At 40.5% G+C, this 25701-nt stretch overlaps 2 protein-coding genes across 11 annotated transcripts in view; both read right to left on the reverse strand.

The window, feature by feature from the left end:
- Positions 1-1399: 1399 nt before the first annotated feature.
- On the reverse strand, positions 1400-7733 carry LOC141925636 (bone morphogenetic protein 7-like). The gene is made up of 5 exons (XM_074830048.1): positions 7374-7733; positions 6991-7130; positions 6123-6239; positions 4725-4926; positions 1400-3075 (listed from the first exon to the last, which is right to left on the reverse strand). Exons 1-5 carry the CDS (start codon positions 7666-7668, stop codon positions 2627-2629), a joined length of 1203 nt encoding a protein of 400 aa, XP_074686149.1. The 5' UTR covers positions 7669-7733; the 3' UTR covers positions 1400-2626.
- Positions 7734-14298: 6565 nt separating this feature from the next.
- Positions 14299-25701, reverse strand: part of ERCC6 (ERCC excision repair 6, chromatin remodeling factor) — a 49978-nt gene continuing 38575 nt past the window's right edge. For 8 of the 10 annotated variants that reach the window (XM_074830861.1, XM_074830860.1, XM_074830858.1 and 5 more), the window contains 9 exons: positions 23937-24155; positions 23067-23177; positions 22504-22623; positions 21338-21432; positions 19299-19444; positions 18481-19212; positions 17670-17871; positions 17245-17323; positions 14299-16810 (listed from right to left, as the gene is read on the reverse strand). In XM_074830861.1, the coding sequence (XP_074686962.1) occupies positions 16388-16810; positions 17245-17323; positions 17670-17871; positions 18481-19212; positions 19299-19444; positions 21338-21432; positions 22504-22623; positions 23067-23177; positions 23937-24155 (2127 nt within the window). In that variant the 3' untranslated portion in view covers positions 14299-16387. Of the gene's footprint in view, positions 16811-17244; positions 17324-17372; positions 17568-17669; positions 17872-18480; positions 19213-19298; positions 19445-21337; positions 21433-22503; positions 22624-23066; positions 23178-23936; positions 24156-25701 lie in introns of those variants that run through there. The other 2 variants (XM_074830865.1, XM_074830864.1) reach the window with 2 other exon arrangements.

A 25701-nucleotide genomic window follows, 5' to 3' on the forward strand; every position in this document is an offset into this window, starting at 1 on the left:
AAACACCACGGATACTTCTGCAGTAAAAAGTGCAAACCAGCAGCCTGGGAAGTAAACCAGTGAAGTGAGATTACAACGCTTTATGCTTTCCAAGGTCCCTTTGCCAATGGCACTGAACCCAATGGCTGGGCGTGGCTGATGCAGCAGTCAGCACCACGCTGCTACCAGATTTATATACCACTTTACCAGGGTGACCATATACCAAGATAAAAACACCTTTCTCCCCTGCTCCCCCCAAGTTTTATGTAGGCAGAGGAAGATTTTAGCTATTTGTCTGGGAATTCTGAACACGGGGCAGTGTGGTCAGCAATAGTGATGACGGGCTGTTCTGTAGAAAGGACAAATACTTTTGTTCTGCCATGCTGGGCACGTAGAACAGGTTTGAAACATTCAGTCATACTGGAGTCCCTATGCCTGCACCATATAGCTCACACACCACCGGTTCAGCACGTGAACTATGGGATGGAAATACAGGAGCCCTGTCACAGCCTGTTTCCCTGGCTTGGGGGAATCAAGCCTTTTGTCCCCAACAGATCTGAGCTTTCTGAATGCTTCACTGCCTGTTCCAGCCTGGACTGAGTACCAAGTCCTTTGCCCTAACTGGTGCTCCCAGCAGCAAGACCTGCTCCTTGGAGCTGTTCTGACTTAGGACTGTTGCAGCTCTGCTGATACAACAGCCTCTGTAGCCTTCCTGAGAAACAGCTAAGGGGAAAACCCTTCTCTCCACACAGACCCATGCATGCCACTCTTTCTTTCTAAATCCTTTTCTTGCTCAGGCTCCTCTACTCCACCTATTCCAGTCTGTAGTTCTGATAAGCACATGCCTGGCCAACACATATGGGGCACAGCCTTCTGCAATTAACAGTACTTTTGTCATGGCTTTCTAGTTTAGTGAAATTTTAATAAAGGCATCCCAAAATACTACAACACACATGAAAATAAGGCCTTACACACCATGAAAATTGAAACCATCTCAGGTGTGTTACGTTCAGGACCTCCACGAGGTAGGACTTGTTACAAGCACCACATATGACCAACATGAAGGGCTTTAATCTCTACACCTAATTCAAGTGAGAGTTACAAGAAGCTTCAATATGAGTTTCACTTTAGGAGTAATTACTGGATCCTCCCTGAAGGGAAACACCTCTATTCTGCTTGTCCATTACACTCCTTGACATTGAGTCAGGGGACTTGATACTTAAGCCAGTGGGAATGTCCTCTCTTCTGGAAAAGTACTTCATTCATGACTCTAGGAAGGAAGTTCAAATACAACACAAAGGACACAGAGAGATGTTACATTACATTTATTTGAAAATAACATTTTATATTACAGATTAAGTTAATATACTCCAAGTCTGGGTTTTAAATAAAATAGATTTATTACAGACATCAGTATTTACAGAAAGAAAAACATTTACATAAATTATTATTTTTTTATTTCATTGGAGTAAAAAATTTCTCCAGGAAGTTTCTACCCACAGGAGATGTCACATTCTGTGAGAAGTCAGCCTCCTTCAAGGATTAATGGAGACAAGAAACCTAACCAGGCTTAAGTTACAACTCAATCAGCTGACTGAGGAACTGCAATGGGCTGGTCACTGCATGAAATTGTAGCAAGGCTGAAAGACCTCAGGGAGCCCCTTCCAAGTCAATGTCCTATTCTTCAAGGAAGAAAGGAAGGGAATCAGTGAGTACCTTCCATCAAACTTGCGTCAAATACAGGACCAGGCCAGCATCCAGCATGTTCCCACAGACCTTCAAAGCTTAGTGGTCTTCTTTCTTCCTGCTTAACTATAGGGATTCTGACCCAAGCTTAGGATCTCATTGTACAGTCACTGTATAAATATACACAAAGGCAATCTCTGCTGCCACACAGCCAAACAGCCACAGCAGGCCATGGTGGAAGAGGGGACTGGCTGACCCTTCTTCACAGAGAGGTGCAGCCCCGAGTCGGAAGCCAAGTTTGATGATTCCCAGATAAATACTGACCTACATGTTCCCTCGGATTGGCTAGTAAGTGCCATGGGGACTTACAGGGAGGTCTCTGCATTTGGTAGAGCTGCATAAAGAACAGGGGGAAGAAGCGCATTTCTGGGTAATGCATCAGCTGCAGATGGTAGAGGCTTGAGATTAGCTCTGGGCAAACACTCATCCTGAAAGCTCTATGTAGGAGCGTATGTCCCCACTGAATCATGCAATCAAAACTGAATAAGGTTGTGTTACTAAAGGACCTGCACCCCATCCTGGACTGAGACAGGATACCATACCTGTTAAACCATAGGAAATTCTGAGACTCAATATGCAGAACAAGACCTTAATTTGAACGCTCAATGCGTTTCAACTCCTTCACGTAGCGAGTTCCTGGTTCTAATGGTTTCCTCTGTCTACAGGCGCTCAAAGAGCTCTCCATGTGGGTCAGCATACCCTCCAGAAGCCCACAGCTCTTCAGAAGTCAGCTGTAAACACCTTTCCACACAGCCATGGCGAGGGGAGAAGAATCTGACGCACAGCTGAGTTTCTGGCTCTCCTCCCCTGTAAACAGAAATGCTATCTCCCTTGGTATATTCAATGGCAAATGGGGAACTGAATCCAGGTGCACGCCAAATGCAGACAAAAAAAGTTCCTGCTAATGACAACCACACCTTGTTGCCACCATGTCTTTATAATTTTTAAGGACCACATTCTCTTTGTCATCAAAGTAGAGAAGATTGAGGGACTTCAATTCATCTGGCACACAGCAGGGCGTGCTGACATCTTCAGATAGTTTAAGTGTATGGACTATGGACTGAACTGTAGCATGGTTTGTTGCATTTAGACCTTCCCCCAAGGGGAAGAGACAGGATCCTCTGCAATAAAATGCATTGTATCCACTTGGGTAAATAATCCATCCTGACCAGCCAATAGCACGGAAGTCAACGTAGAGTTCCCTTCGATGACATGCTGTTACTTGGCTTTTGGCAGAAGGGACTGCAGCAGCTCGAGGTCTCCTGTTCATGCTTGCATTGCTGCTTTCGATGATCTGAGTTTCACGAGGCACAAGTAAAGCTTCATTTCTGGGAGGGTTCATCTCTGTTTCTGAAAGGAAGTTGTGTGTTAATCTTTCTCAAAATAAATTAATTTCCTAAATACAGTACTCTGCATGAAAATCTATTCCATAAATCTACATCAAAGTCTTCAGAGTAGATTTAAAAATGGCACTTAAATTGTGAAAGTACCAGAAGGGGTATGTATTCAATTGCCATTTCAGCCATATTTCAAACACTGCCATATCTTGTGTTTTGCTTTGTGGCCTGGAAGGCCCCAACTCAGCAGAAATATAAAGAAAAAGCTCAGTGATATACTAAACACATTCTGTGAACTCCACAGGCCCTTTTCAGGGCCGAATCTGGTATTAACAATCTTTATATGGCCACTCCTACAACACACATGATGCTTAGCAGTGCTAACAGAGGGCGGAGATCACAGCCTTTTCTCTCTCCAGTATTCTCCTCTCAGGAAGTCTACCCACACACCTGCAAAACAGACTGCTTCTAAAGTGTGATTTTTAAAAATATTTTTCAGTTCTCGGATCTCAAAAAATTAGCACCTGGTTTATGCAACTCTGCTAGAGCACAAAGCTTACTGACAACAGGTTTGCTTTCTTAAAGCATCTTCTGAGAAGCCTTGATAAATGTCCATGGAGACCTCAAGATTTATGTGCAGAAGCTGAAAACCATTGTTAGACATACATTGTTAGGCTGGTGGAAGAACAATCTGCGCAGATTCACTGACCACAAACAACAGGCAGGTCTAGGGAGTTCCTTCATTGAGAAATGGGTATCAATTTCTCAATCCTGGCATAGCATCCCATACAGAGCTTGATGCTCATTAAATTGGGATCCAGAATTTCACTATAAAAGTTTTATTTGTAAAACAAAAATGAACAGGCCAGCCTCATTTTTGTTTTTAATCAATTTCACCACCTACCCTACCTAGTTTCTAATTATGCAAATTCAATCGTTTAGCAGAAAACCATGCAAACCCAAAACAGAATCATTTTTGCCTCCTCCCAGCTTTTGCCCTTTGCATTTATCAATCTCTAAAATGCAGCCTTAGTTGGTTTTACTGGAGGACCAGTGGGAGAGGCAAGACATTGTTTTGTAATTTAAGGAACGAGGGCGTTGTTTTCGGTGAAAGCAGCCTTTAGTCACAATGCTAATTAGTCACTGAAGTTAAACAGGTGCTTAAAAACCAAGCCAAGGACAGAGGGATTTAAATTGCTTATTTAACAACCTTTTCCACTCTTGAAAACTGCACTAAATAACTCTACTTACAGTTGCTTTACCAGCATTTTCACAAAGTCTTCCAGTCACCGAAGTTTTTTTAGCCTAAACATAAGCTATAATTTTCATGCAAACCTCACCACCACAAAAATAATATAAATAGTAATTTTAAAAAAATAGAACTCCTACCCCTTCACAAACAAAATAAACCAGATTCCCCCTAGACTTTAAGAATATTTCTTGCAAACATATTTTTCTGAGGGTAATGGTAATTTAAGATGCTGGGTGACCTACTAGCATGAACTATCAAATCAAACTCTGATCAGTGACAAGGCTGAACTTCAAGCTGCTTCAACACTGCAAGTAAATACTGAGATTAGGTATATATGAGACAGAAGATAACAGAAGACAAACAAGTAGTCCATATTCTAAAACAGAGCTACTGCTCTTGTGTGAACTTACTTGTGGAAGAGGGTATAAAGTTGGAAGACTTCCGTTTGTTACTGTTGGTGAAGAGGACCAGGAGAGCATTTCTACTCTCCTGCAAAGTGCCCTGGCTCTTAGCAAACTTAACCAGGTTGTGCTCAATTCTATTGTTGAATACTTGTGTTGTAGTTACCAAAAAGCCATGGTTGGAGCTGCTGTTTGCAACCCACTTGGAAACCTGGCAATGACAGGGAAATGAAAAAAAAAAAAATTGTTTCGATATTCTTATTACAGCATTACAATTAGGCAATGTTTATATCAGGAAAAGGGAATGGGCAACAATCTATGAGAGCATAAGAACGTATATTATGACAGAAGTGAGGTAACTGTATAGCTGAGATTCAACTGAGTTTAATATTCAAACCAGTAATGCATCATTTAAAAATACAAAATACCATATACATTCCCCAAAGCTACATTTACAGGAAGATAATTAATTTCAGAGAATTTACTAGTGAATAGATGAGTCTAGGAATTAAAATTAACATTAAAATACTCTCTGACTTTAGCCAGGAATTTATTTTTCACAGAAATCTTAATAACAGAATAATATGAACTGTCCAGACTTTCCATACCATTAAAACTTATTTACATCTAACAAACATGGTATTTGAAGAAATTAACTTGCAATCAAGCAAATTTACTTTATCTAATTGTTATAATTACAGACCAATAGATAAGGCCGGGCCATTCTCAAGCAGGGCTATCATGACTTAAGATGCAACTCAACCCATCATCCAAGCATGCTGTTCAGTCTGATCATAAAAGCTTAGGCAATGAAAAACGCTGTCCACGAGTACAGATTTAAACCCAAGAAAACGTAGGCGTTAAACCACGTTTGGTTTTTTGCTATGGAAAGGCACTCACATACTATTACAGTTTATCTACAAAACAAGTCTTGAAACTAACAAATAAAGAAGTCTGTAGAGGAAGTTAAATGAAAAACAATCCGACCATGATAAATTCCAGAAACACAACGTTAAAGCACACTGCTCTGTACTAATGTCACCAGAATAAAAAGGAGAAATGAAAACCTACTCTTCACACATAATCAATGCCATCTCCTTTGACAGCCTAAGGACTAACATGTTTTAATCATAATGCCATACTTCGGCCTGATGTCCCTTCTATCGACTGCATTTGGTTTACTCAGTTCTCATCATGCCTGTGCCGCTAGCAGCATGTGAACTCCTCTCTTTTAATTCAGGCAGCACTGGCTGTATTTTTAAGTGTAGAGAGAATGCTTCTCCCTCTGTTGCTGTCCTTCAGTTTGATTTGACCACAAAACCCAGCATAAGGGCAATGCTGGAGCTATGAGCTGACTGACATCTTCAGAGATTTAGAATTAAAATTAAGTCAGAATTCTCTGCTTACTGTCTGTGTGACGCTGAATACTTCCCAGCCTTCTGTGTACAGGGACAATAACCGTGATGCAATGAGATGTCTTTTCTGCGGCTTACTTGCACTCTCCAAGAGCTCATACACTTCCACCTTGATGAGCGAAATACAACAAAACAGTAAGAAATGAAATCAGTTGTTCTTCCAGCAACACGAGGAGAATGAAGATTATGCACGTTTCTGTCACATCATACATTTAAAACTGTATTATCATTCTAAACTAGGCAAAAAGTAGTTTTTAGACAGTTTAACAGAAAAACAAGTATCGCTACATGCATCTACTTCTAGATGTGTTCAGAGGCAGGATACTGGACTGTTTGATACTATAGAAAAATATCCTGACCATCCCTCTTCTTTCTATCTTGAACACCTGATACCACGAAAGTCTTCTGTTCCTCCACATCTTTGTCTTCAGGTCTGCAAACGTCCAGTCCTGCCTTTTGCCAAAGGAACAGACACACTCAACGTCAGAGCCCTCACATGCCCTGTCTTCCTGTGAATCCCTCATCATTATTATTATTTTCTAGACAGCTCAAGCAGATAAATTTTGCTTCAAATTTCAAAACATCTCAAACCCCTGAAAGGTACAGTCTGGTTTGAGATAGGTCTGACACAGGTATCTTTAGGGAGAGCTCACTGCCATAGCGCACAAAGGACAGTGTACAGCCAAAGTCAAAACTCTGCATCTCTTTTTTTTGAGTGCTGGAGGCAATGAAAAAGTGAGGACAACAGTTAAATAAAAAAATCAAGCGGGTTTATGTGGTAAGCGGCTGCACTCCTCATTTTCAGTATTATTAACGTCGAAAGCACAAGTGTTTAACCGACAGGTTATTTCCCCACTTACTTTACAAAAGTGTTTCACGTCAGACCTTCTAGACGCATGTGTCCTCTTCAGCTTGAAGACCCTGAACTCAGCTTTCAGCATCTGCTCGCCCTTCTCCATTGCGCTGATGTCGAAGTAGAAGTGGTACTGGTCCACGGGAACTGGAAAAGAGCCGTCTTCAGGAACAACGCACGACCCCGCAAAACAAGCCGTAGCCCCGCGTCTTCCACAGCAGCCGCCAGGTCCGCTCCAGTCTGCAGGGGGGGCACGATGCGGCAGGTGAAGGGGCTGCGCGGCGGGCGCGGAGGCCGCTGGCCCGCTCGGGACAGGTCGCCGCCGCTCCGCCGCCGGGAGCTCACCCCTCGGCCCGGGCCCCGCCGCCCCCGGCCGGGCCACCGGCCCACCTCGGTCCTCGAAGCTGCGCACCACGTCGCCCTCCAGCAGCCCCGGGGCGCGGGTGATGCCGTTGGCGTCGGCCACCTTGTTGAAGAGATCCACCATGAACTGGGGCGGCTTCTTGCGGGGCAGGACGTCGGGCGGCAGCTCCTCGATGTCGAAGACCTCCCGCAGCCGCTGCAGGGCCGCCGCCAGGACCTCATCCCGCGGGAGGGGGGCCAGGGGCAGGCCGCTCGCCGCCGGCAGGCTCAGCAGCCAGGCTAGGCCTAGGCCCAGGCCCAGGCCCAGGCGGCGGGCCGCCATGGCCGGCGGCGCGGGCTCGGGCAGGCCGCCTCGGGTGCCGCGAGGCTCCCGGAGCCGACAGTCGCGACGGGGTGAGGGGGCAGCGGCCCTTCCGCGGACCCCGACCCGCCAAGGCTGAGGGCTGCGAGGCGAGTGCGCGGAGCGCTGGGCAGGGTGCTCAGCCCTGATGGCCGCTGCCCCCGGGGGTGGGCGGCCGCGCCTCGCCCGGGCCATTAAGGCCCCTTAAGGGCTCAATGGAGGCATCGACGCTTGCTCGTTAACGGGAGGGGGCCGCTAACCGGGCTCGGGGGAACGGCTGGTGGTTTCAGGGGAAGTCAAGTGTCTTCAAAGAAAACCGCACTTGTGAAAATCTTATTCTTTAAATTTACTTCTTTTAAAAAGGCTTCGATTTAGGCATTGCTGATCCCAGGTGCTGTTTCCTGTCCTCGCCCCAGCAATAAAACGTACATTTGAAAGTGAGCACCCGCCTCCGAGTCTTCCAGCCTCGCAGCCCAGAGGATTCCCCCTGTGGGCCCGGGTATCAGACTGGACTCTGCCCGGCCGGGCTGCAGGGCCGAGCCTGCGCTTACACAAGTCTCTTAACTCCGGCCTTACAGCTGCCCAGGGGGAGGCTTCAGGAACAGAGTCTGGGTTTCTGCTAGTGCTGTGTGGCGAGAGCTTCTAAATAATAAGGGGTGGGGGGAGGCATACGCATTCTGAAAAGCTATTTTAAAGGCTTAGATAATGCCCAACCAAACCAGCTTTCAATAATTTGCCCCCCCCCCTTAGTTGGAGTTCCACCTCCCCCCGAAGAACTACACCTCCCAACCATCCTTCAGAGGTCCTTTTTAAGGCAGTCTGGCAACTTACTGAGGAGCAATTAGACATTCCTGATGGTTCACGCAGCTGTGCCTGTTCTGCTTGTGCCACATGGCCCCATATTCCCTTTCCAGGCAGGAAAGCAAAGGGAGGTAGGTTATAGGGCAGGTAGGAACATCTTCTGGCTCCTCTTCTTAGGCAACTATATTAGACAGGAGTACTTGCACTGAGCAAGCATGTGGGCACTGACCTTTTGGTGCTCTAAAGCTGAAGTTCCTAGGGCACTTGGCTGTGTGGCTCTTCAGCTCCAGCCTCCAGCTATTGTAGCCACATGTTTGAAAAAAAATTTTGATCGTTATTATTACTGTTTTTTTCACCAGGAGACAAGCTTGCTGGTCCAGCTTGCCACATGAGGTTCAGAGGACTAATGGAGGAAAATGAGAAGCAGTGATGGGTTAATCAGACCAGTGTAAAGAGCACTATTGCTACAACTAACTTTGATCTTCAAAACTCTCTTATTTGTCTTCTTAGGGTTGTAGGTATCTCAGCTCATGGCTAACAGCAGTGCTGGATGAAGTAAAATCCATTCCCCTACCTGCCCAAGTGCATGAAAAGAGGCTAGTAAGATAGGAGTAATCATCATTAGACAGTTTTTCAGTCATTAAAAGCTTTGCTTCCACTCCACTGCTTCTTCCAGTGCTTATCCTCACAAACCCTACCCTGCCCTTGGGCCTCTTCATTTACTCCTAGTATCCTCCCTAGACCTATACCTCCATTTTTACTCTCCTGATGCTGCTTCCAGACATTAATGTCTAGAAACACATAGCTAGGGTTCCCAAACAACCTTAACTCTGCCCTAGAGGCAAAGATTTATGAAAAAATCCTCTCTGTTTAATATAAGCTGGGACCACAAACAATGAAATGCCTCAATCATAGTAGTGCAACGGCAGAAATTCCAGTCTACAGTTAGCCAAACGTAACCCACTGAGTGCTGTGTTCTTTTATTTTCATATTTCAGATTAGGCAAACAACATAATGAAAGCCTCGCTCCCTATTCTTTCGTAAGACTGTATGACTCACCACTTATGTAAGCCTTATGCAGGAGTTGGTCATAGCTCCACTGATGATACTACATACTGGTTTGCAATTAGTGCAAGGCTTCAACCTCCCTGTTCTGTACAATAAAAATAGGTTCTCTCAACTTACATGTTGTGAGCAGTGTGGCTTTGGGAGCCCAGGAAAAGCAGGGAATCTGTAGGGAACTATGATAGATAGTTAACAACTTAAAATTTTAGGTGGATTCTCTAAAGAGTTCAGCATTGGCATTGCTTTTCCTTCTCCATCTCTCAAATGACTGAACAAACAGCTCGTAGGGTCTGAAGAGTTCAAAATCATCTAGCTTTCAGGTATAGCTTATGGGTGAGAACAGTGGGATTTATCATGTGGCCTGCCACATCATCTTTGATGCCATTACAATTAATATGAGACAGCAATACTGAAAAAGCATGGTCATTGCATGGTATCATTAGTGGACAGAGCAAAGTTTACTTGGGAGCCTTCACTGTGCATTTCAGAACCTTAGCAAGTTTGGTCTTAAATGCAAGTCCAACCCTGCCATTCAGAAATGAAGAGTTCAGCTCAGAATATACTCTCTTCTCCTATTCATTTCATGTTAGCACAAACAATAAGAAACTAGGGGACAGAGCAGGCTGGAAATTGCTTCTTTCTCAACATAGCTGCCTGACACTTCTCCATACACTCTGTGCAGGTTCTGTAATTCCTAGTTTAGTGACTCACAACAGACCTCTTCTTTCTGGAGGAAAAAAAAAAAAAAAAGGAGTAGTTTTCTGCTCCCTGAATGCAGCAACGATGCACTGTAGTCTTCACTGTGGCTTTTGCAGTGAACACAAGGCATTTCACTCACTTCATAGCACCTTAGACCCATTTAAAAAATAAAAGAGGAATGACCCTTGCATTAAAGATGTCAGACTTCTCTTTACTTTTAATGATAGTAGAGGCAACAAAGCCAGAGTCACCAACAAAAGTTAAGAATTACTAAGGAAAACTTTATCTTCTAAGTCTCAGCTGAAGGAACAGGACTGTACCACATGAGAAATATGTGAAGTAGGAGTGTTGACGTCACCCCAGAGCCTAGAATAGCTGTCCCTTGAGGGCTGGGTGGATGGAGAGCGCCACTGAGTTAGTAAGCGTATATTCAGCATTTAGCTTGAATGTTGGAACAGGGAAATTATAAATGGCCTTAAGTAGCAGAGAATGTTTTTACCATGTATCTAATATATAAATACCTTTCCCAGAGGAAATAAACTCCCAAGTGCAGACTTGCCAGCACATCCTGACTCCAAGACATGTGTCCTACTCAGGCCCTTCAAAAACTGGACTCTCAGCAATTTTGTGTGATAGCTTTGTGTAAACTACAGTTGCTGAATTAATGATCTAGACAGTAAGATGCCATATTGTCTCTGCTTTTCCAACTGTACTTTTTTGTATTGTGCTAATCATTTCCTGAAACATTTCCAAAGGACTTGAAAGATTTCTTTCCTTCCCCGAAAGACCGCATCCATCAGATGGGAAGACCAATGCAGCAGGCAGTATAGTACCGCATCTTTAAGTCACCCAGAGGTTTATAGCAGGACAATACTGATCTCCCTGCTCCTGAGAGACCAAACAGGTAGATTACTCCACATTTTAAACCATCTCAGTGACTATGCTGTCTAATTTAATTCCTTCCTAATTTTTCTGCATGGTTTAAATAATTTCTTGACCCATATACTGGGAGTAAGCAAAGTTTGGATAAAGCTGCTACGGGGTCTCTTCACATCTAATCTTTTCATCATCTTTATGTATCTTTTGAGAAAGCACAGCCATCTCCCACACAAGAGACACTGCATCGTCCTTCCTTGCTCAACCACTGAGATACGGCTGTTCCTCAACACCTCTTCCCTTTAAGAGAGAAAACTGCTTAAACTGTTATTAGCAGATTTGACATAGGAATCAGAGCAGTATGCAAAAATAATGCAAGTCTGGTACATCCCACCGATTTTATTATTCATCTACCCAGTTCCTTCTTCTAAAAATAGAATTATTTTATGTTGAAGAAAAGTGTTACTCTTGAAGGAATGCTAGTCAAGTTATTGTTTTCTCTGAGACTGTTTTGTCAAATTAATTGCTTAAATTACTGCTTCCTGTGACAGCTTTCCTTAAAGGATACATACTGTAACAATAACTAGAAAAAACAGTGTGAAAGTTATGTGATGCCTGCCAGGATATCTTTGTCACTGAGAAAGTATGGTATATCATATTATGTGGATTTTTTTTTTTTTGTATAGATCTCAATGTGCAACTTTTTAAAATATATTGGAAAATTCACTCCCTCCCTACCAATGCTGTTATGAGGATTCCCTTCTCATTTTCACGCTGTGTTTACTGAATAGATTTTGTGTATCTGATCAGTCTTAGCAAATGCAAGATATTCTCCCTCTGTGAAGGGCTTTTCCCTTACATACTGGTGATTGGGCATTATGGTTCCTGGCAGTATTCATTCACTACCAATCCAAGTTAATTGGTAGATGAGAAGAGCCCTGATTCAATTGTAGACTAACATCAGTATAACCAAGTGCACTTCATCCATAACTTTAACTGGGGAATGAAGACACAAAGTCCCTTCAGATGGCTACTGAAATCATTGCCACTGCCTATCTCCATGATTTCTGAAAAGCTCATCTCAAACTGTATCTGGTGTTCAGCCAAAAATGGAGCCCACAAGATCACTCTTTGTGAAAATCAACCAAAAACCTGTGCAACAGACTATCCCTTTTCAGGAGCGCACTCACCTCTAGTTGTCCTTTCCATACAGCAGTACGAATAAGCACACAGAAACTGGAGAAAGGCTAATGTTCGGTGGCTGTTTCAATCACATACATGCAGCATCCCAGATGACATGCTTTTTGGCTCTGATGAAGGCTAGTATTAGAAGACTAGGAACAGCATCAGTCCATCCACGTCAGTGGAGCTACATTTACCACAGCTGAGGAACTGGAAAATTCTTAGTCCTAATGACTCAGTAGCTCAAAGAAGGAAAGTGCTGCAGGATTTTATGAACAACCGAAAAAATCTCATCAAGTCCTTTTGAAAGTCTTGTCCCTTCTGTTGTAGCTTCTTGAAAGGCAGAGGACTGCACTACTAGAAGACAATCAAAATTAGCCAAGTTTAGCAATCAAAATCAAAAGCAAAGTTGACCTTGTGACTTGAATACAACTGTCTATAGGTGACTATCATCTGAAGCCAAAACTTACAGACTGAAAAGCCCAATTCTCTACAGCTCTACTTGTGTGGGTAACATTTATTAGCTGTAGTGGACTCAATTCTCCACATGGTGTAGCCCTTTGAGAAGAGGCTGAGCCACAGTATGAAGTTGTGGATTTAAAGATACTCCTCTCCATTTTTAATCACCATTTCTATCAATCTATCCATTCAGCATCTTGCTAACATTTATTTTGTGGTGGGTCATTATTGTTCAGAAGAGTCAAATGCCTACAACCTTTAGCAGAATCTCTTTTCTTTAGGTCAGAATTTAGTTCTTATACTAGAGATGAGTGAGTCGGCTATACAAGACTTAAGTGTTCAGCAAAAGGATGAACACAGGGGAATATACACCTGGAAGAATGTAAAAGGAGGATGGGATGGGGAGGGGGGAAAACAATAAACAAAGTGAGAGGTTTTTTTACATCCCTCTTTACAAATATGGTTTGAAACCAGAAGGAACAATTATGGTAAGTTTTAACTTCTGCTGTTAAAATACCAGTGAAGCACATTTTACCCAAACAGTGCACATAGTCCCCATAACCACTTACAGAACAATCCCAAGTTTTTGCTATTTAGCTTTCTAGATTTTTGTTCAACTGCATGTGTCTTTTGAGCTGTGTGGGTAGTAGGTCACATCATCTATATTGGCATGACATTTTTGGAGTAAAATGGTGCTCAACTTTTAGCATCTTAGCATTAGAAAAGAAATTTTGAGTAGTTCCTTTTGGTATATTTAAAAAAAAAATAATTAAAGATCATAATGTTTCATGCTGAAATGTCTTTCCTTAATAAAATTTAATGATTTTTTCCAACTTGATTCCTAAATTAACATCAGTATTTTGATCATTCTTTATCCCCTTTTTGCTGAGGTAAGAAAACAAATTATTAAAACACAAGCATTCCACATGAGTGATTTTTGGAATCATGCACAAATAAAGTAGCAGCTACCAGCTGCAGCATTGAATATTTGGAAACTGAGAAGGCTAAAATACAAGCTTTTAAAAATACTACACATCTGTAAGTTATTTAATGGTAAACATGTTTGATGATGCAGTATTAGTAGTCAGGAATTGTTTCGGATATTCTTTAAAGTGAATTCCTTTTGCATTTTCAAACAGGTGAAGCTAAACAAACAAAAATCAGATAATGCTTTTATTCCATAAAGTAGGATTATTCTGAAATAACTTTTCTACTTTAAAATGCATAGCAGCTATATTATATTCCAGAACAACTTTTACCTGTAAATCAGCCTGTAGACCTTTAATCACATACACTTTTGAGATGAAATACATAAAAATTTTTTTTTTGAGTTTTACACTAATATTCATTGAGTCTAAAAGCTAGTACTGAGAAAAAAATCTAGTTGCTAGGATGCATAATCTGAAGTTGTATGAAAAATGGAGATATACTTAAAGATAATATGAATCATTTAGTCAGAGCCACACTATACAGGAAAAGATGGTTCCCCCATTCTTCCATCAGCCCACAAAGACGACTTCTAGAACAGACTTTTGGTTTTGCTTTTTTAATAAGTCCATAAAAGCCAAGGATTTATAAAAAGCACATGCAAGTTCATTTACATTAACAGATCAGTGAGAAGCTGCAAACTTTCCTTAGTACAGGAGAGATGTCTTTAAGACATCTTGGAACAGGACACCAGAACTGACAGCTAAGGTGACAACAGCAGCTTTGCTGACACCTGAATGCCTGGTTTGTTCCTGAGGCATAGGTATGCGTGTGGGCATGACACCCAAAACGCGTTAGAATTCTCTATGGCTTTGAGAACAGCATAACTGGTTTGTTTTTTCCTCTTTTACTGATCCATTTTAACTCACATCAACAGATCTAGAATTTTTAAAGTGTTTTGTAATTGCAGCCTAGATTCTTGGTTTCATCTTTCTCCTGAAAGAGGGAATGTAAGTGAATATAAATGGATCAGAAAGATGTCAGGAAAAGGTGCAACACAGTCCCACCTTCAAATGCCATGAGGAAAAGAAACAGATTCCTGAACTGTCTGCCCTCTCCAACTGTCTGTGAAAAGTCAGCCAACCAGTTATTGAAACAGTGAGGCACCACTTTTTGCAAATCTCTACAGTTCCTTTAGCACTGAGCAAAAACAAAAGCAAAACCCATTGGAAGTATCTTGAAGGCTTTCTTTATGAAAAGAGTTTGTATTCTTGCTTCACCATGCATCTTTCAATATTTGTACTTTCACTTGAAGTAAACAAGATACTTTCACACTGAATGAAACCCTAAAAGTAGCTCAGCTTTCCCTTTTCTCAATAGCTTAGGCATAGGAAGGACGTTAGGCATATTTAACTGTTCCTAGTTTAAGCCGTACAGTAATTTAATGTTGCTGCAAGAATGTGGTTTTCTTCTCAAAATCTATCCATTTTTTCCCCCTTAAGATTTCCTTATGTAGCAAGCACACTAGTACCTTGAAGACAGACCCAATGTAGTACTTGATTTTGTTACAAATAATCCAATTCTTCCTTCCTTGGAAGAAAATGGGTATTAGAATTGGTCTGACTGTCAGGAAGACTGAGATTTTCCCTATCTACTGAATAGGTATGACCTGTAACTTCTGTATATGCTCCAATTACGTCTCTGGCCAAAAGTGATTATGTTTAGTAAAATACAGTGAAACCATTCCCCCTCTGACCAACTAACACCTCAGTCTTTGTCAAGGTATAAAATTAGGTGCTAACAGGGAAGTGGAAAGATTTTGACGTAAATTACAGTGAGACCCATGAACATTTCATGGAATTTCAATTATCAACCCACAACCTGTGACAAACATAACAGTTACTGTCACCTCAGTGGTAAGAAATATTGTATCAAGCAATTGCCAGTGGTGTATGGGACTGTAACCAAATTCATGACTCTGGTGTAAATAGGTTTTCCGTACTATAATAGGTTTTCCATAATTATCAACTGTCAGTCATCTCAATACCCTGCCAGGCTTTCCATTCTTGGTGATTAAACCTTCATGGCAGAAGAATTATTTCCAAAGTTAATTAGTGACTTGAGTTACTGTATGCTAGATGCTGGCAACAATGAAAGCACCAACATTACAACAAAATTCTCACTACTGCTGAAAGTGTCATACAACAATTTTGATGTACTTGTCAGTACAAGTCAATCTTATGCTGACCCCTATCATCATATCTTTTTTTTTTTTTTTTGATGGTACACTCTGCGCCCCATGACCATTCAAGTAATATACAAAAAAATCAAGGAAGAAGTTCTTGGAATTTCACAGAAATCAAAGTCTTACAACCCACAGCAACATCCATGGATCTTATTGCAAGTCAGTATGTATTCTTCATCCCATTTATATTAAGATTTCTTTTAAAGAAAAGGTGCTGATACTTTGTATTGTTTCATGTAGGAGGTAGATGGCACTTTCATATAAATAGTGTAAATCAGAAATTAAGTTAGCTCTGAGCCTGCAACAAGCACTGCACCACTGATTGCTCAAGTAAATTATTAAATCATGAATATGAAATAATTCCTCATTTTAAAAGACAAACAGTAAGTCTTTGAAAGGAAAGTGGTGGCCGAGCATACACAGACAGGTGCCTTCCCTTGACAAAGGTCAGCGGAATTCTGGCTTTAGCCTCCAGACACCTTCACCATTCAGGCTCCTATGGAAGGTGCAGAGATTGCGGAGAAGTTCTCTAAAGACGCAGGACTGCGCTGCAGGCAGTTTGGACTCAAATTTGTGCAGTAGTTCCCGAGTGCTTGCCTCGCCATCCACGCGGGCCTGGAATGCTATGAAGTTGCGCATATCCACAAGCAGTTCATCGTATTCTGTTGAAGCTGGGGCTGGGGCAGGTGCTTGCTGATGATTCTCATCTCCCTCATTCCCCATCTGCTGTGGTAAAAGGTGGTTTCTTGCCCTTATCTTAGCTAATATAGATGAAGAGTCTAGTGCACTGGATGACGATTCTCCAGATTTTTCATCAAAATACCCATTGGAACTACACTTCACATTTTCTTTCTTTATTGTATCTGCATCCTGTAAATAAACGTACAGACTATGGATAAAGTTGGATTTTGAGATCCACAGAATCTGTTAAACAAAATCTGCCTACTGTTTAAACAACAAACAAGAACACTCAGAAGCTAGTCATCTGAAATACACAATAAAGAGGCAATATGTTCTGGTCTCAGCTTTAGAATTTAGGAAGTGAAGGAAGAGCATTGCTGGTCTTGAGACAGATAACCAGACCATGTTGCAATTTGCAACTGCTGTATCTAATTAGATTTCATCAAGATGCTATATCAAAACTTGAAAAATCAAATTAATGGGTGACTAAAATTTCTAGAATTCTATATAATCATATACAAATGGGTATGAGACATCTACAGTATAAATCAGATTTGTTACATAAATTGGAACATTTAAAATATATCAGCTATTAAAAGGGAAATATAGCTTGTGTCTCTCACCTTGCACTTCTTCGCAAGTGATGCGCAAGTGGAATGTGACGAATGCAGCATGGGGTTTCTTTTTTGACCAAATCGACTCCTAAAAACCCACAGAAGAATTAACTCCATAAAACATCCTTCTCAAAATGATGAGGATAGTTTTGCCAAAGACACTGACTGGGTTTGCATTTTAGGGTTCTCAAGAGCCCTCTGCCAAACTCTCTCTCATCTACTGTGCAACAATAATGCTTTTTTTATACTTCAGAATGGATTTCCTAGGCTTGTAATAGGTCTTCATGTCTTTATTAAATATGAAACATCAAATTCCACTTTGATACATGTTACTGCAAATACCAAGTGCAAAAAAAAAAAAAGAAAAAGATAAATCTATAGCATCCTAAGGAACTCTTCTATTTTTGGAAAAGCAGTGTGAGAACTGAACTTACTTTATTCCTGATGGTGCACCTGAAAGACCACGCATGCCTGTCCAGGTTGGCACACCAGAAGCCGCTCCTAAACATCGCTGTCGAGAGACTTTTAAGACTCTTAAGGCATCCTGGGCCACTCTGTTTGCTTCTGCTTCCACCAGCACATGATCTGCACTGGAAGCTTCCATAATGGCATCATGCTTCATAACACTGTGTACCCCTAAAAAACAGAAGACACAAGAAAAGGTGAAGGAGAACATCTGTTAATTTACATCGCTATCTATAAAATTAAATATTCACCATTTCAGTGAATGCCACAATCACATTCTTCCTTTTTCAGGTTGATTATATTCAGCACTTTAGTATAGTAATTTCTACTAAGAGAACCCTCTTCTATCAGTTAAGCAATTTGACAGCAAACCACTTCTGGTGTGCTGATGAGGTCATTATTTACAACAGACTTGGCAATTATGTGGGTAAATCGATCATTTCTATTGTTATGGACAGGACAGACAGAAGTGAAACCCTTGTGTAAATGAAGGTTGGTTGCATCCTTATTTCCAGAAGAAACACTGCATTACTTCTATATCCAGAAGTGTTTCTGGAAGGCTGCAGATCTCTCTGAAATGTTTGTGCCAAGGTAATTAGCACATTCATAACAGGAGCATTTCACCAATAAACATTTTAATGTTTCACTACAGTAACAGAATAGATAAAACACGTATTGCATTGTACCTCTAACCATCAGAGTATCAGAACTGCTCCTTCCCTCACTTGCATAAGTTTTCTATACTTCTGTTTAAATAGTTTAACACTGTTGAACAATTACCTGATTTTTTGAAAAGTTTCTCCAAGACGTAATCATCATTTTTCTTTGAGTCCTCCTCCTTCTCTTCACTGTTCTCCCTTCTGTATTGTTTTTGTTTCACTAGATGAGGAATGCGCTCTCCTTCAAATTTGGCATCTTTGTGATGTTTCTTCTTAGATTTACCTTTGTGGCTCTCACGTGACAGCATATCCACCCTGTGCTTCGTTTTTGAGGTGCATTTATAATGATTATTATCTGATTGCTCATCTTCAGTTTTAGCAACCTGCTTTTCCCAAGAGCCACCTGCACCACACGTAAGGCTAAAATCTCCCTTGACATTTGCATTAGCTGCTCCATGTACTTCATTAGTCACCACAATGTTCAGGCAGTTGGCATTCTCTGAAGACCCTGCATCACCTGGTAATGACTGGGACATAAATTTGTCAGCTCTTTCCAAGCTTTCCTCCTTGCTTTTATTCAATGAAATTATATTAGTAGCAGCGTGTGCATTATCTTTTGCATAGCTATTTTGGTCAAAGGCTTCCAAATTTCCTCTGGTTTCCTCACTTGTCTCCGTTGCTTTAGAAGAATAATTTGTCATGCAGGTGGTTGAGTAGGAATTGGATGATTTGCTGTACTTTAGTGAGCTGCTTTTTGTAGGATGGGGATCATCTTTAGAAGTGTCATTATCAGATGGCTTTTCAAGTTTCCGTTTCAATTGGTGTTTTGGGACTTGAACATCTGAACCAGTACCTGAGGGATGAATAAAATTAGTATCCATTTATCAAACACTTCAAACATTTTTTCTTTTAAACAAACAGGAAAAAAAAAATGGATACCTGCAAAAATTGCACTTGTTTCTGTCCCCTGAGACACATCTGGGCTGCTCAGAGTAAAAAGTTCATAAAGGTCATTGGATTTGAAAAAGCGCCTCTGCTTAGGGTCTTTCAGCACTCTGTTTGTTAAAAACTGTTTGAAGATTTGTCTAAAAAAAAAAAAAAAAGAAAAAAATACTTTGTGCATGAAACAATGTCTAGCTATGTTTAAGTACTGAATACAGTACTTAAACAGAAAACTGTATAAGCACAAATGTTACCCTGCAGAACAATTAAGCAGTGGGAAGATGATGTTAGTTTCCAGAAGACAATCTTGAGTTAGTAACTTTCAAACAGCCAACTAAATTGTTAAACACAGGGATTTATTGTTTTGCAGCAACCCCATAACACAACAGGTAACCACCATCCCTGAAACATCCTATGAGGCATCCCTTAACTAAGCAATAAATAACTTCACAGCTAGAAATTTTTTTTGTCCATTAAATTTGAAAAGCTTGCATATATTACAATAAAACTATCAGAACACTCTTGAAAGAAAAACAAGAGCTTGTTAAAATGACAACATTTTAATGGTTCAATTGATTGGAGGAATCAAAAGCAGCAGAGTAGCTCAGTCTGATGGTGATGACTGCATGACAACCATGGAAAAGGGAAACAAACTTGTGGTTGAGAGGAAAGGAAAAAAGAGCCAGTCTGCAGAGGACTGAAAGGAACAAATCTGGGAAAGAACTAAGCGGCAAGAAGTCTAGTATTGGTAAATCTACTCTGTTATGTTTGTACTACACAGCTTTCGATTGCAAGTTCTAGGCACTATTTTTCTGCACAAAAAATACACCCCTAAATAAATCTGGAAATCAGTTCTTAAGAAGTGTTTTTATCATGGTTTTGGCTCTGCTGGTATTGAGCAGGGAAACAATTTTTAAATCCAATTGGCAAAAACTAAGCTTAAACATAGGTCTCAGCTACTGTATTGCATCCATCAGAAGTCTATAAGGTTTTAAGAATTATCTGAGTTTCACAGCTTCTTGCATGGGTGATCACATATTTGCAGGGAAGAAAACACAGGCAAAGAGAAAAGACAACTTGCTTAAAAGTTCAAAGGCCATTGCACTGTTCTGGAAATTAATGAATTTCTGATGGCTGTCCTGACCTTTAGAGCCCACTTCCTTGATGTGGTCAGTGTTCTTCAAACAGAAGTATGCCAGCAGGACACAAGCCAACCAACAGCGGATGCTTTGTGTCCATGTGGTAAAACAGATTAAAAAAGGCACTCAATAAGTGAGGGTATTTCATTATTTAGAGCTTTTCATTCATCTGCGTTTTCAAAGAGGATATTCCAGTTCTAAAGAGTAATGCCTAGACAGAGGATTCCCAGGTATGTTCATTTGGAATTAATGAGTGAAGCTAACTACTGAGAAAGCTGAACGGGAAAGCAAAACAAAGATTTCATTGATTCTGAAATACAAGCACTTCAAGGCTTTAGCTACGTTTTGGAATAAATAACATGAATATGACTGGTAGTTCTTGGGATTTAATTCTCTCAGTTTGGAATGATTTGGGAATAAAATCAAATGTGGTTTGCAGAGCAGTAAATGGATGTATGTACCACATACATCTTTATATATCCTAAGGACAATATAAAGAACTTGTTGATTTCAGTTTGCATTTCAGACTTGTTGAGTCTCAGGTTGAGTAAGGGGCTCATTTTTTCCTGTCTGTGCCCCATACTCTCTCATTTACTGTGAATTCTGGATGTGCTGGACACAGCCACTGGAACAGATTGATGAGGTATATTTAGCACGTGGGTCTTGGAGCTAGAAAGGCAGCAGCACAGCCCTCAGCTGGGAGTCTAATATTGGAAGAAGGATCATTTCTCAGCAGAAATTTTTAAAAGTTTTCTGTGATGTGCCCATCATGACCAAGATTGGTGGTTACAAGCCATGTGTGCCTGTGCACAGGTGTGTCACTGTTATTCCACCTCAGATTCGCTACAAACATTTTCTTGAGCATACGGCTGTATACAAGAAATTGTTCTGACTGACCTGTGGTATATCTTCTCTTCAATAGTACCTGCAGTGAGAAGCCTATACACAGTCACCTGTTTCTTTTGGCCTATTCTCCAAGCACGTTCCCGAGCCTGGAACACAAAAGGTTTGGTTACAGACATTAGCCTCTTAGACATGTGTTTGACAGAGAGCTATGGATACCACTGTTTCAAGCCTAGTTTGGACATTTAATAAATAGTTCAAGAAGTTACATAGCTGTGGTATTTCTACAGTATTAAGACAACTAACTCAGCAGGAGACGCAAACAATTTAGGAAGTTTACATATGTAAAAAGACAAGTCTCCAATTGTACCAAGAAATCTATGAAAAAAAAAAATATCAAAAAATTAAAATTAGAACTCTTATCTAGGATATGTACTTTATATAGACATACTCCAAAAGGGATCTATTTCACAATAGAGCTTTAATATACACATTCCCTTTGAATTTTTCTTCTTTTTTCTTAACTGAAAGCCTTCCTACAAACATCTTGAACCGACCACTAAAACAAACCACTCTAGGTCAGGCTACACAGTTGCAGATCTCAGAGCTACATAGGATTTCCATCAAAAGTAGTTTTTTCCTCTCAAACATGTAAGCTCCATATACTGTTAAGGAATCTGATAAACCAGTCTCATCACACCATCAGATAAAGAACAACTTCTTTAAGGTATTGGCTTAACAGCAACTTCTAAGGGCATAGCTACATATCATTATTTAGTGACAAAGCCAATTTAAGCAACACTTGTTCTCCTTTTCTTACCCTGCATTGCCACCATGAGCAGTCATGCCTGTTCAAGAGCTTGCACTGCTGTACTCTCCCTTCAGAATCATGTAGTTTGTTTGCTCGTTTATTGAAAAAACTCAGGCCATTTCAACTGTTTGTTTGGCTGCACTCTAGACAGACTATATGAACAACAGGCAATATTGAAGAGTGGTAAGGTATAACAGCATAAAGGGGATGTGGTGGGAACCACTTAAATTGGCTTTGCCACAAGAGTAATCATGATGTGGAACTGCACCCTAAGTGACCATTGCTGGGACTTAGCAACTTAAGGAAGAGCAACATAGTGATTTAACACTATTTGAGGAGATAAACGTCATTCTGTCTTCAGTTTTATGTCAACTTAGCTGGTAAATGGCATGTAACGAACCAAACTCACCTGTGTATCCGTACTGGGATTCCAGTCAGGATCATAAATAATAACCCGGTCAGCACCAGTCAAGTTAACTCCAATGCCACCAACACGAGTTGTTAGAAGGAAAATAAATATGGATTTGTCCTACAACACAACAGAGAATTTACTAAAGCAAAAATTACCAAAGTACAAGACAATTTTTAAAATTTATTTCCTGGATTCTTTTATTATCAGCATTATTTGCAAAGATGCAAAGGAAGCCAAGAGAAGGAATACACTTCCTTGTTTGCCTAGCATCTCTTTTGACAAATAAAAGTAGTTTGATCTAAATTTCATTTGCTGTTGTCCAGTAACATTTCTTTTCCCCCTTTTCAACTGCATTTTTTTCTTAGCAGAAAACCCAATTTAAGTGTGAAAAAGGTGACAACTTTTTTCCCCTCAACACAAAGGAAGTGGTTTCATTTGACTGAACTCCCCAGTTTTGTGTTTCAAACCTGAAGTAGTATGTTTAAAAACAGACCAAAAAGAAACGGAAAACTCAACCGTACTCACTAATAAGCATTAGCGCGTGGGATGCAACATCTCACCTCATTATATCTTGTTATAAGGGGCTGTCTGGAAGCTATTGTTGTGGTGCCATCCATCCTGAGGTAAGAATAGCTTCTGTCTCTCACAAAGACTTCAAGTATGTGCAGCATCTGTTGTGATGGAAAAAATGTAATGAAACCCAGATGTGAAGACTGAGCAACTGTCCAATCAAGTCATAAGAATTCTGGTACTAACTGCAGTGCCCATCAAACAAACAAGATGATGATCAAAAACCTGTGAATCTTAAATGAGCAGAAATATCATTAACTTACGCAATTGGGGAAAAAACAAAAAAGTAGTTATTTCACTGCTGAATGCATGAGTGGAATGTTTATGCTTAGTTTGGGAAGTCCAGAGCCATGGTCTCAAGACGATTAACCAGGTAGATGCTGCAGCATTCCAAGGGAGCCCATGGAAACAAGACAAAATCATGAATACATAGGGAAAATGAATGAAGGTCACTGTCTGTGCTGCTGGTCCAAAGCACACAATTCTGAGGATTAGATGTACACGTGCAGTAAACAGAGCGAGCAAACTGACTACTAATTCTATCATGAAACTACACAGTAGGGGCAATAAATACATCACCACTGCTTCAGCCTGGTATTATATGGGTACAACTGATATAAGCTTTGACCCAGTATATTGAATTTGGGCAACACTGCCACAACACTGTGTCATTCCAGTAAAGCTTACTGAGTTTGGGAACTGGTCTCCAATTATTCCAAAGACATCAGTCATTTTGGTATTTTTTTTCAAGAAGATGTCAACTTTCTGAGAAGGATACTGCAAAAGGTGGTTCTAATTACAAGTCTTGTTAGGACACACACACACAATAACTAAAACTCAAAAAAATTAGCTCATCTTACCTGTCTTGACTGAGTGAAAAACAACACTCTGTGGCCTTGCTTGTGCCATATTGTCAGCAAGGATTCTACCACTATCATTTTTCCAGAACGTTTCCAATATCCAAACTGATCTGCTTCCTCCACTTCAGCATCTGGTACACCCTTCAAAATCCTTGGACCACCAGAGAAGAGGTCAGGGTGGTTGCAAATCTTTCTCAAAGCTACTAGTCCTGAGAAAATCTAAAGAATACAGAAGAAAAATATGTTTATTTTGTTGACAAATACATGGGTTGTGGTTGAGAAAAATAAAGAGCAATGGGTTAATCCAGTTATCATCAAGAAGTTGGTTTTTAATAGTGGTTTGGCTCTTTAGAGAAGCCAAAGGATGCTAATACTTGTTTCATAGAAAGTTTTAGCAAAAATCAGTACAAGAGAAGGTCAATGAAATTTTCTGTTCTTGTGAGCCTATTCTGGTGATGTTAAAAGAATTCTGCAACAATTTCCACATTAGCAAAAGCAGTCCCTAGCTATAACTCACAGTCAAATTTTTCCTACTCAAAAGGAAGAATTCTGCCAAGTTTGTTACTTGAAATTATTGTGTCCTTCCTTCCAACCCCCACCATGGTATCAGGTAATTTATGACAGACCTTGTGGATAGCGAGTGTACCCTCCAGAAGGCAAGGTAACAAAGAAGCGATGAGTAAACATATTTGAACAAGCATATGAAGCTGAAAATTACTACTTTTGATGCCATGTTAGAAGGGTTCTGTGCAGTTATTCATTCAATAATATTACAAGCATTATTTATTCTTCTCATATAATGGGCATTCATAAAAATGAACTAGCTTGAAACAGCAAATCCCTCAAGCTTCTGTCACTACAAGTTGGATGAGCCTGCTCATAATTTATGGTTGGTTTGTACAATGGGTTTATTTTTTCAGCTGGGATTCACTGCTGTCATCACAAAACATCTAATAAAAGCATTGACATTTACTGTTCAAAATTTTCAGAACTCTAGCAAATGTGATAGCCCATTCTGTAACATCTTAGAGACATTTCTGCAGATAGTCTTATACAAGCCATCTCTTGAAGATCAAGCTCCTTAAAATAATTTTCGTTGGGATAACTAAAGAGGCTAGGCACTTATAAAACCTTGGCCACTATACCTTTGCAAGAGCTGGAAAAATAAGGAGTCAAAACAGTAATAAGGTCAACATCTGCTTTATATGGCACTGCAATATACATGGCTGTACTGACCATACAACTAACTGGAGTCACTGGGTGTGAGGAAAGAAGGGTTTTTACAGTCCACAAGACAAGGAAACATGTTGTAAATTACACATTATCCAAGACATATTACCTCTCCTCTCACAAACAATAGATTTGTATCCTGCAGCTAAAGTGGGAGTGAGAAAGTCCATTGCATGCATACAGAAGTCAAATGAACCAGATGCGTGCAATGCAGGAGTCACGGGGAATAGCAGACTTTCTATACAGGCAACAGCAGGCATTTGAAATTGTATTTCAATTACTGCTGTCATCCTGGGCACAACAACTTCAACACTTACATTGTGATGATGGAGGCAAAAGATGTTGAAGTGACTAGTAAGACAACAACAAGGATGCTTACTATTTGGTCTGTTACATCTTAAGATTGTGAAATCATCAACTGTCGCATCCCAAAATTATCATACCTGAACTGTACTCTCAGGACAAATTACTCTTTTCCTTTGCTTCAATTTTGCAATTGGTTAAAAGCATGCATACAGTTACCTACAGCAGGTCA

The sequence above is a fragment of the Strix aluco genome, chromosome 7 (genome assembly GCF_031877795.1).
Source record: "Strix aluco isolate bStrAlu1 chromosome 7, bStrAlu1.hap1, whole genome shotgun sequence".
Classification (NCBI taxonomy): Eukaryota; Metazoa; Chordata; class Aves; order Strigiformes; family Strigidae; genus Strix; species Strix aluco.

Bases quoted from the DNA above. Each gene is read 5' to 3' on its own strand.
- LOC141925636 (XM_074830048.1), bottom strand. From the start codon at position 7,668: ATGGCGGCCCGCCGCCTGGGCCTGGGCCTGGGCCTAGGCCTAGCCTGG. The intron at 6,240-6,990 runs GTAAGTGGGGAA...TCGCTCATCAAG, and splicing joins ACGTGAAACACTTTTGTAAA to GTGGAAGTGTATGAGCTCTT. The intron at 4,927-6,122 runs GTAAGCAGAGAA...TGTCATTGCCAG, and splicing joins TATTCAGCGTCACACAGACA to GTTTCCAAGTGGGTTGCAAA.